This window comes from Leuciscus leuciscus (genome assembly GCF_965113295.1).
Source record: "Leuciscus leuciscus genome assembly, chromosome: 17".
Lineage (NCBI taxonomy): Eukaryota > Metazoa > Chordata > Actinopteri > Cypriniformes > Leuciscidae > Leuciscus > Leuciscus leuciscus.
This window is the reverse complement of record NC_138741.1, coordinates 33478030-33490780: the sequence shown is the minus strand read 5'-3', so window position 1 is coordinate 33490780 and position 12751 is coordinate 33478030. Positions and strand designations below refer to the sequence as shown.

At 40.7% G+C, this 12751-nt stretch overlaps 1 protein-coding gene across 5 annotated transcripts in view; it reads left to right on the top strand.

Annotated features, from left to right (window-relative positions):
• Positions 1 to 12751, top strand: part of myt1lb (myelin transcription factor 1-like, b) — a 148159-nt gene that overhangs the window by 112457 nt on the left and 22951 nt on the right. For all 5 annotated transcript variants that reach the window (XM_082143415.1, XM_082143416.1, XM_082143414.1 and 2 more), the window contains exon 13: positions 12297 to 12418. In XM_082143415.1, the coding sequence (XP_081999541.1) occupies positions 12297 to 12418 (122 nt within the window). The remainder of the gene's footprint in view (positions 1 to 12296; positions 12419 to 12751) is intronic.

The window sequence follows — 12751 nt, the reverse complement described above, 5'->3', positions numbered from 1 at the left end:
TGTGTGTGACGTCACAATATAAAGCCATTTTATTTGCTTAGGTTATTTTACATTACCATTATTATAATTATATTACTTATGTTACCTTATTATATATTAATTATTAATCTGAAGACCAACGATGTAGTGGAGCTCATCTCTAAGATGTCAAAACTGAAATAACAATTTAGATACTGTAATATTATATTATATTAAATTATATTATTTTGCCAATTAAAATTGTTTGTGGTAATTTCTCTACATCAGTGTTTGAATTAAACTTTTTAATTAAGGATCAATATTTCCTTCCTGGAACTGATGTTTTATTTCCTTCCTGGAACTGATTTTTTTATGGGTAGATACCTTTGGTATCTATAGGTGCACCTTCAGTGCAATTAATTAATTTAAATAATATATAAATAATTATGTTTGATAATTATTAGTAAAATATTTGTATAAATATAATACAACATGGCAGAACAAAACATTGCTAAGATAAATTAAAATATTTGGACCAGTCTCAATATTAGATTATTAATCTTTCTACTGTAGATTTTGACATGTAATCAGTGTTTCAAGTTTGTTTGTGTTTTCTTCATGATCATTGTTTTCATGATAACCAAATCATATAGTCTACATTTACAGAGACGGGGTCATTATATTTAACTAAATCTAAAACCATTGAAAACAGTTACTGGAAATAAAAGAAAAAAGAAAAAGAAAAAAACTTTGTATTCATTGGTTAATTCAGCTTGTTGGCAGCTAGTCTTATTTATTGTTGTCTGTCCTGATATATTTCACATTGATGGCGAACCAAACATTCAGGCAGTGTGCTTCTCCCTGTGTGTTATGTGTTTGGGAGCGGATCATGTACTGTCAGCCTTGAGAGGGCTGACTGCTAGCATTGTGAGAGGCTGCTGCCTATCACTTTTTGAGGAAGATGTGTTTAGGCTAGCTTTCCTTATGGTTCTGGCGCCACAAACTAGTTTTGGACTAGTTCTCACGGAAGCTGAAATCATGGGGTTCGCAAATGGATCTCTCGGAGGGGTTAGAGACGAGCGCTGCTCTTTCTCTGCCTTTCCCCGCGGGATCCAGCGTACTCAGTGTACAGTGCCCGCACCACTTTGGTGCCTTTAGGAGGTTCTGCCAACCCCACCACCCTCGGTGCCTCAGGGTGCAGCGGTTTCCATCGAGCTCATGATTCAACGTCACCACAAGTTAGCTTTCCTGTAGCTCAAACAGTAGAGCGTGGGCACTTGCAACGCCAAGGTCATGGGTTCGATTCCCAGGGAAAACAAGAACTCATAAGAATGTAAAAGTGTGTACCTTGAAATGCAATGTAAGTCGCTTTGGATAAAAGCTTCTACCAAATGCATAAAAATTTCAAATGTAAAAAAATGCCTGTATGCTTTAGGTTTCCGAACTGCTCTAACTACACTAGAGGCCAGCCTCGAGAGGCTTAGTTCCCTTAGTAGATTATCTGGCAGAATGGAGGTTTCTGCCGAACATATCTCGATGGGTCCTGCAGATTGTAGAGTAAGGTTACAGAATCCAGTTTGGCTCTCATCCACCACGATACAACGGGATGCTACTCACGTTAGTGCATCCCTAGCAGGCTCTGGTAATGGAACAAGAAGTGAAATCTCTATTAGCAAAGGAAGCTATAGAGCTGGTTCCTCCACCCGACACAGAATCAGGGTTATACAGCCGTTACTTCATTGTTCCAAAGAAGGTTGCGTCTATATTAGATCTTCGTCAGCTGAATCGGTCAGTCAAGAGGCTCAAGTTCAAAATGTTGACATTAAAGCAGATTGTGACTCAAATCATATCCGAGGACTGGTTTGTCACGATAGATCTAAAAGACGCATACTACCATGTCTCCATCCTTCCACAACACAGGAAGTTCCTGAGGTTTGATATCGGGGGCAAAGCATACAAATATCAGGTAGTCCCTTTCGGTCTAGCTCTGTAACCCCGCTCAGGCTGCAGGGAATACGCATTCTGAACTACATAGACGACTGGCTTATTCTAGCAGAGTCGGAGCAGATGGCGGTTTCATTGAGATGTCGTTCTCAAATGCCAAGAATACGTGCTTTCTCCATTACAGAAGATCTTGGTGTGGTATGGGACTCAGTGACGATGCGGACTGTCCCATCACCCGCTCTTGTGACTGCTATCCTCACAGCCTTTCAGAAGATAAAGCTAGGCCAGTCACTCACTGTGAAAAATGTTCAGTGTCGAACGTGATTCCTTTTGGCTTGCTGTACATGAGAACCTTGCAGTGGTGGCTCGGGACCAAAGGGTTTTCCCCGAGGGGGAACCCACTTCATATGATCAAGATCACGCGGCGGTGTATCCATGCCTTGGTTATATGGAGGAAAACTTGGTTCTTGTCCCAGGGTCCTGTGTTAGGAGTTCATTTTCATCGAGTCACTGTCACGACAGACGCCTCTCTCACAATCGGATCAGCTGTTTTGGATCACCAAAGAAAGGTCTTCCTGCTTTTAAGCAAGTGTATAGTTGTGGCTATCTCTCTCGCTTACGAGGTCTCTGGTCAGCCGTCAGCTTTGGCTGTCAGAGCTCATTCTACCCAGGAGTATGCCGGCCTCCAAGGCCTTAATTTCGGGTGAATTTACGTGAGTTTTTGAAAATAGTGGCATCATGCGTGTGTGTATTATGTGTTTAGTCTTCAAACACACTCGAAGTGCACGACCAATCACAACACACTGGTTCAGCCGACCAATCAGAGCACATTGTTCTTTTCAGAAGGAGGAGCTTCATAGAGACAGGAACTAAACAGAGCGTTACTGACAGACCGGGAAGAGAGGAGCTGTAACAATGGAGAATATGTGAAAAACAGGGAAGCGGGAAGATGTTTTAGGTTGGGGGTGCTGTGTGGGGTTTTTCACAATATGACATCTCACCATTTTAAAGAAAACAATTCAACATATAAATAACACTTTATTTAATAGCCCACTTAAAGTGTTTATTACAAATAAAATACTAAATGCTAAAAATGTATAAATGTAAATGAACAAAAATTTGCATTGCATTTACAATCCTGTCAAAACTAACAATTGTACAAGCAGACAAAGGGAGTTTTACCAAACATCAGATGACCTCCTGCTAACGCTCGGGCGGAAGATGGATTCGAGAAAAAGTGGTGCTGAACACACCATGAATGTTATTTGTGTGGGATATAGGAATTATATCCTCAGATTAACACACACTCATCCAACACAGAGCATGAAATAGGAGGCAAGTAGAGTTGATAGTATGTGGTGTGTGTGAAACATGGAGGCACCTTCTCTCTCTCTCTCTCTCTCTCTCTCTCTCTCTCTCTCTCTTTGATCTGCTGTCATTCTGATCTGCCTGCAGCAGCGCTCTTCCTGCAGCAGTGCTCTTCTCTCGCTGTCATGGGTTTAGTGTGTGATGCTTCCTCTCCATCTGCACCTCAGCTCAACACATTTATTTCAGTAGTGCAGTATTCATACAGTCCCTCGTCTTGCAGAGGAGCCGGAGCGCTTGTTAAGCATGACTTCTCTGCTGCTTTAGCTTCAGGACTCTGATTTTACGTTGGGCATCAAATGGTGCCTTAAAAATAGCACCAGAACAACATTACACTTTAAATCAAATATTACCTTGAACTGCATAGGTTCAACATTATGCAAAATGATTAATATGACAGGCTGAACAGGAGAATCGACGTTTTAGCTTTGCATTGTATTTATATATAAAAATATATATATAATAATAATAATAATAATAATAATATATATATATATATCTATATATATATCTATATATATATATATATATAGATGGCATGTCCATTTTCTTTGGGAAAGAGTAGAGTCCATCAAATCCGCTAATTCTTGTTCTTTATGGAATATTGCAGCATTTACTATAAATTATTTATTAAATGCACATCTTTTTTTTTATTCATTTGCAGCATCTCTTCTCTTCTCTGATGATGAGGGCGGGGCAACCTGTCACTCACATGAGATCAGCTAATAGCAAAACACATCCATCCAATCAATTCCCCACTACAAAACCAAGCCCCGCGCACATTCGTTCTTGTTCCAGAAGTCGTTTCACTCAGATATACATCACAATAGGGAAGACTATTTCAATTTCCATTTCATCTCGACTTTAAAACAAGAAGAAAAAAAAATCTGCCAAATGGAGTAAGAAAAATAAACTTAATTTAATGGGGTCATGACATGAGTCAAATTTTGTGCCATTTAAAAAATCTTGTTTCAAAGCTTAAAACGTCCACAATTATTTCGTTATTTCTTTGTTAATATGTGCACTTTTGTTATGAATGTTAAAGGGATACTTCACCGTTTTTTCATATTAAACTATGTTATTCCCTTAACTAAAACGAGTTGATACATACCTCTCTCGTCTCAGTGCGTGATCGCTGTCTTGCGGCGAAACTTTGTTAGCACTTAGCTTAGTCCAGTTCATTCAATATGGGCCAAGCAGAGAAGCTACCAAACACCTCCACGTTTTCCCTATTTAAATACAGTTACTCGCGTAGTGTAACTCGACCTAGGACGGTGACACAAAACAAAACGTTGCGCTTTTCTAAGCGTGTAAAATGGATAACTATATTGTATGGCGGAATACCATAGCAAGTGCTTGTAAGCACTTCGACTTGGCGCAGTAATATCTTCACTAGAGGGAGCGGGGGCCGGTGAGAGGATTTTTCACGAGTGAAGATATTACTGCGCCGAAGTCGAAGTGCTTCCAAGCACATGCTATGGTATTCCGCCATACAATATAGTTATCCATTTTACACGCTTAGAAAAGCGCAACGTTTTGTTTTGTGTCACCGTCCTAGGTCGAGTTACACTACGCGAGTAACTGTATTTAAATAGGGAAAACGTGGAGGTGTTTGGTAGCTTCTCTGCTTGGCCCATATTGAATGAACTGGACTAAGCTAAGTGCTAACAAAGTTTCGCCGCAAGACAGCGATTTAGTGCACGCACTGAGACGAGAGAGGTATGTATCAACTCGTCTTAGTTAAGGGAATAACATAGTTTAATATGAAAAAACGGTGAAGTAACCCTTTAACCTATATGTTCATCATATGTGGTAATTGCTGTTAAAAAAAAGTATTGCTTATTACATATGATGCTGTAAAACTCGCTACTGTACGGAAGCCCTGAAACGCAATGTTAAAAAAAAAAAATTCTGTCAAAAAAAAAAAAAATTCTAGTATTTCGAGATTAAAGTCGAAACGTTTTGAGATTAAAGTCGAAACGTTTCGACTTTAATCTCGAAACGTTTCGACTTTAATCTCGAAATACTAGAATTATTTTTTTTTTTTTTTACGGAATTTTTATTTTATTTTACGGTAGATTAAAGTCGAAACGTTTCGAGATTAAAGTCGAAACATTTCCAGAATACAGTCTTCTGTAGAAGTTGCGTGTGTGTGCATTCATAATGGCGCGCGTCCACTGGTGCATAGGGCGTGTTTCCAATTCTGAATTTGTGTGTGTGTGTCTGTCTGTGTAAATAAATGCACTTGTGAAGTCGAACTGCCTCGGACATGGATCTACACAAAATAGTAGCTTTTTACTTTTATCTGGACTTTCAACAAAAAGAAAATTCGAGGTCCTAATCTACCAACATGCATTATCATGGCGTTGCCTAGACGAGTACAGACTCCGCCGGAGTAGGTTCACAATCTGGTCGAAGCTTTATGTGGCAGTGTTTTTGACGTGTTTTCGTGCTCGTCTATAATAGGCAACACTATCTGGGTCGAGAACACTTAACAGTAACCGCACTGATTCCCTCTTCACCGTAAATACGTTCTGGATACATTTTAAGTGCATCATTCTGTATCCAATAATTTGGCCGGATCCCGTGATTTCCTCAAATATAATAAACACTGGTGGTGGTTGAGGAGAGATTCCCTGAAATGATTGTCAAGCGCTTTTAAGTGTAGGCCTACAGTAAACATATGAAAGCGCTATATTTAAATGCCTCATTCATGCATTCATTCATTAAGCTGGATATCTTGATCCAGTCTTAAGTGTTTTCGCCTGTAGGCTAAAGTCTATTTCGGCGCAGTATATTTTATAACGTCCTATAGCCTAATGCCATGTTGGTAGACCTGTAGATTTTCCTTTTGTTGAAAGGCAAGATAAAAGTAAAGCTATTATTTTGTGTAGATCCAGTTTACACACACACACGCACACATGATCTGCCTGTGCGGCAATGTGAAATAACGGCAAGCACACACGCAACTTCTACAGAAGACTTCTGGTAATGTTTCGACTTTATTCTCGAAATGTTTCGACTTTAATCTCGAAATATTTCGACTTTAATCTCGAAATATTTCGACTTTAATCTCGAAATATTTCGACTTTAATCTCGAAATATTTCGACTTTAATCTCGAAATATTTCGACTTTAATCTCGAAATATTTCGACTTTATTCTCGAAATATTTCGACTTTAATCTCGAAGTGCTAGATTTTTTTTTTTTTTTTTTGATTTTTTTTTTTTTTTTTTTTGTTGCGGTTCAGGGCTTCCGTACTACTGTATGTAAAACACGCTGAGTTTTGATGTTACATGCATATTTTGTTGCAAAATAATGCTTGAAAAAAGACTGCCTCTAGAGTAAGACATCAACGAATCGTTTTACGTCATCGATCATAGGCCACGCCCACTGGCATTCGGTTGCTTAATGTGCAGATACTTGCATTGTGCTGCGTCATGTCAATAGAAAATGGAACCCATTATAATCACTGACGCTGGATTATACAGTACGCAGACGCCCGTTCAGTTTCAGTTTCAGTAACGCAACATTTGCTTTCATGTGTTCTGTTCAAACAGCTTGTTTGCTTCTCTGTAGAGACTTCAGAAGGACACACACTCCCGGAACAAGTGGATGTTTTATTTTAATGGCGTCCCAGATCGTGTCGGAAAGATTATGTTTGTTGGGAGCATTTGACCGCATATTTTAAACGAGGCACAGTGTAATGGAGAGTTCACAAAGAAACTTTTGTTGAAAGATGAAGCAGCGGACTGTATTGGATCGGACAGCAGATTAAAAAGAGATCATTTCAGACAAAGAGTCAAGAATGAGGGTTGCATTTTTTTATTTTTTTATTTGGGAATATTTAGATATTTGTACTGGAAACCAAGAGGAAAAATACTGAGTAAGGGAATCATTTTATACAGTGGTGTTGTTTCTTTTTCTCCACTTTCCATCCATGTCTCGCGCTGTCTAATTGGAGCAGCTTTAGTTGGGGCGGCTGCAGGATTGAGATTGGCAGCGTTGGGACGTGACCTCTTTGCTTCGCTGTCTCTTCCTCTGGGGGTTCCCGTAGTAACAGAGGTCAGGGTGACTGTAGGCAGAGAGAGCTCCTCCTCATCCCTCACTAATTACATCTGATGTCTTCGCTCTGCATAACTGAATTTACTGAGATCCGTTTCGATGGGTCGTGTACATACAAACTATATTCATGATGTGCATCCTCATCTTCTTTATCTCTCCTTTACTTTTTCCATTAAAATCAAACTGTGCAGATTTTTCAAGTTCAATCCCTAAAACTTAAAATGTTGCGACTGTAAATTTCTGGCAACCACAGCTGCTTTTTTTAGCAGTATGTGGAACAGACGGCTGAAATATTTTCCTGTTTTTTCTTCAGCAAAAGGTCTTATTCTCTATTTTTCTGTAACCAACACACACACACACACACACACACACACTTGCTCACTTTCACACACACACACACACACACACACACACACACACACACACACACACACACACACACACACACACACACACACACACACACACACACACACACACACACACACACACACACACACACACTCACTCACTCACTCACTCACTCACTCACACGCACACACACTGACTCTCTCTCACACACACACACACACACACACACACACACACACACACACACACACACACACACACACACACACTGATACACACACACACACACACACACACACACACACACACACACACACACACACACACACACACACACACTTGCTCACTTTCACACACACACACACACACACACACACACACACACACACACACACACACACACACACACACACACACACACACACTCACTCACTCACTCACTCACTCACTCACTCACTCACTCACTCACTCACACGCACACACACTGACTCTCTCTCACACACACACACACACACACACACACACACACACACACACTGATACACACACACACACACACACACACACACACACACACACACACACACACACACACACACACACACACACACACACACACACTCACTCACTCACTCACTCACTCACTCACTCACACGCACACACACTGACTCTCTCACACACACACACACACACACACACACACACACACACACACACACACACACACACACACACACACACCATACATCAGCAGAAACGAGCTTAAGATCTTGTGTGTAATCCAGCTCTCACTGAGACCAGAGAGAGCGAGAGAGAGAGGTTGGTTTTGTTGAGAGGTATAATGTCTGCTGGATGGTGTTAGTGCTCATGATGCAGATGCCTTCAAAAACACCTCCATTCAGCCACCGCTATCACTCTGTCTTCACTAAATGGTGTTTTTAATGGTAAATCTGAGTAGAATCTGTCCGAGAACACTGTAAGTTAGTATTCTTCAATATGCCATCTTTGTAAGATATATTACATTCATATTACACTAGATTGTTACATTTTCTGACTGGTTATGGCTCACGTTCAACTCATCACCATTATGCAGTGTGAGACTAGCAGGGCGTTGCTAGGGGGTTGCCATGGTGCTTTCTATGTAGTATACTTTTTGTTGTTGTTGTTTTCCATTCACCAGGTAAAAACTTAAGGAAAAATTATCACAAACTTCTCCTCAATAAGCCACATTTCAATTGTTTGCTGAATATTGAATACTATCGTTCATACGGATTCATTATTCACACACACACACACACACACACACACACACACACACACACACACACACACACACACACACACACACACACACACACACACACACACACACACACACACACACACACATATATTACTAGACACAAATTGGTTTGAATAAGGTGCTACATTCCTTTTTTTCCCCCATATGGGCTAAATGTTACATATCATTGGGATGGTGTTGTAATAACCATGAGATGAGATAGGGTGAACGAGATGATCACGTTTACCTTAATGTTAGATACAGATAAAGTGATGCTGAAAAATATATATATTTTATTACTTTCTTTGCACTGCTGAAGAAATATGTGTCTTAAAATGTTTTATGCATCATATTTCAGGTGATGCTGAAGAGCTTGTTTGATAACCTGAAACGTGAAAGGTATCACACAGAGCAGCAGAGGAGATCTACACACACACACACACACACACACACACACACACACACACACACACACACACACACACACACACACACACACACACACTCTGTCACGTCACCACACCGCCATCTAGTGTATGGCAGCACACTGATTTCCGTCTCCACCTAGTTCTATAATTTCCCTTTCTTATCTTCATGACTGCAAAGTCTCTGTGTAAATCCTGCTGTTCTAAAGGCATTTGGCTGAAATCTAGAAGTTTCAGTGATGCTGCACGACTGGCAGATTAATTCTCACATCCTCTGGCGTGTTAATTGTGGAAAGACTGATTGATGTGCTCCTCAACATCCAACGCATGCTTTTCCATTTGCATACAAATTGAGTGTGGGGAGCAATTGTGTAATTTTAAAGTGAAGGACTTCATGAAACAATATTATTTCTTGAAAGTTTCACAGTCTTCTAAGGCCTGTATGTCTCTTAATGTGCAAAACGTCTCTGTTTTCATGATTTTTTTAAACGTTCTCTTTCAGCTAATGGCAGATCTTTTGGCCTGTTGAAGGTTACTGTTGTGCCTCTTTGCTGGTGTAAATGATCATTGATATTTAACAGGCAATGAAGAAGAGCAGAAGAATTAGCTGCTATCAAAGACATCTAAATAGCTACTACCATACTGCAGTGAACATATTTTCTTTATGGATGGAATACCAGAATGACCAACATTGAAATGTGTACCTTATAACAGAAGATAATGAATCCCATTATGAAAAGCACCCCACTTTACCTTCTGTTTCCAGGGTGTTGAATGAACTGGATGAGAAATGTTAGCTGGGGTTGTTAACAGGTGCTCGTCGACTCATTATTTAACAAGACATCCGATATTTAGAATGCAAAATGACTTTCTCAAAGAAAATAATTACTGAAAACTGGATGGTGCTTGCTGGATTTAACAAGCAATCATACTGTGTATCATACTGTATTGTAAATGTGTATCACAGCGTAATGCCTTGCATTTCACATAGTCACAAACTATCCTGAAATATACCAAAAGTTTGTGGTTATTAACAATATATAAATATAGAAAAATAATTCATACTTTTATTCAGCAAGGATGCATTAAATTGATCAAAAGCCAGGACGATGACCCACAATGGAGTCAAGGGAGGGGGAGCCATGGTGGATACTTGGCTGAAGACACCAGGGGGACAACTGAGTGGAGACGAAACCGATGGAGATGGAGACCCAGGTAGAGCTGAAGAGCCGATGAGCCCACGCAACACAGATGGCTCTGGAGATGGAGGTGGAGCCGGAGCCGCAGTGATGAGTGTCCGAGGTGGAGCCAGGGTGCGAGAGGACTGAGGAGAAGCCGGTGTGACTGAAGACCAATGTGGAGCCGGAGGGAAGGCGGAGTCAGGCGAAGCTGAAGGGCTGGAGGAACGAAGCATAGCATGGGCCCTTAAGTCCATGGCGCTGGCAGAGCGACGTCTGACTAAGGTGTAGCCGGGGGGACGAGGGAGCTCGGTGGAGCCGCAAAGACAGTGGTCCCAGTTGGGGCCGAGGAAGGGAGTAGCCAAGTTAGAGCCAACTGGTCGCTGAGCCGAGGTGGAATGATGGGCTTGCCGGCTGGAGGTGGAGCCAGGGGATCATTGTGCTGAGGCGGAGCTGGAGACTGGAAGGCCCAAGGTGGATCGGTGGATTGGCTCACACACCCAGTCAGACTCTCTGTGGGGCTCCGGCCCCGGGGCGATGGTATGCTCAGTCCTCTTTACTATCTCGTGCATCGTGGCAGGCTCAGGTTCACTGTCTGCGGTGGGCTCTGGCGTTCACTCCGTGCAGTGTGTGGTGACTGGCTAGGCTCTGGGCCTGGAGTGGGGCTGGTGATGTTCTCCTCTGGGCAGATAATGAACGCCGGTCACCCACTCCACAAATGCAGCAAAATCCTCTCTGCGACCGCTCACTGGAAGGCGTGCCTTGGACTGAGCGGTCCTGATAGTGAGTTAGACATACCAGATCTAAAAAGTTCCTTATATGGTCCTCCAGCGAGCAGCCATTCTGTTCCAGGCAGAGTAGTTGGATGGCTGGTAGGTCCAATTGAATAGGAGAGAAAATGAAAAAAAGAGGAAAGAAAAACAACGCAAAAAAATTATAATCCTGTGTTAGGTTTAGTATTCTGTCACATTATGGCTGTAATGAGTGCATGAGCGAGCATTCTTTAATTCAGTAATCCAAACACAGCAATCCACAGGAGAATTTCACAAGGAGAAAATAACCACATAATCATAAACATACCAGACAATGAACAGACAGAACTCAGGGTTTAAATACACAGGGAGAGTAATCAAAATAAGTACGAACAGGTACAAATTAAATCAGTAACTAATTAGGGCAAAAAGATCACAGGCAAACCAGAACAGGAAACACAGTGAAAACAAAACAAAAACAGAACATACTCTACACTGTTTTCAACATTTATAATAATCATAAATGTTTCTTGAGCATCAAACCATCATATTAGAATGATTTCTGAAGGATCATGTGACACTGATGACTGGAGTAATGATGTTGAAAATTCAGCTTTGATCACAGGAATAAATTACATTTTACAATATATTCAAATAGAAAACTTTTATTTTAATTTGTATTAATATTCCACAATATTACGGTTTATCAAGTTATACATGAATTATCATATATTTGCAATCTGTATGTTGCTCACACACAAAAAAATGCTTCTTTTGAATGGCAGTCAATAGAGAAAGATCCTTTTTAGTAGTAAAGGTCAAAGGTTCTTAGGGTCTGAAAAATTATTATTTGAACTGACTATCAAAAATTATTACAGAATGTAGAAATTTGAAGCAGTTTATAAATAAAAGCTATGGTGCCGAAACAAGTAATACTAACAAGTCTCTGGTTTCTCTTTCTGGCTTTGTCGTTACAGTCTGATGATCTGGATCCCTTCCAGGACATTTTAGAGGACAGTGCATACACTACTGATGTCGGCATTCCCAGTCCCAAACCAAAATTTCCGCCTTGCAAAGAAAGCAAAAAGGACCTGATAACGTAAGCAAGACTGATATGATCACCCACCGCACCATGTTTCACAAGCCTTTACACTGTTCTACTGTCTCTTCCTGTTCTACTTCTCTTCTTTATCTTCTCTCACTCTCTGCTTTAGAGCTCAGCAGTACTGCATGCCACATGATCTGACATAAACAGAGTCAGGAGGCAGAGTACGCTTACTTATATAATGCTTTATGGATTTTAAACATCATTTAATTTGACCTGTTCATGGCTCAGCTTCTCTCTAGGATGTGATGTGATTTTAGGACTTTAGCACTCTTGCAGACAGTGAAGCTAAACTGGAAACAATGAACAATAAAAATTTGGCCAACA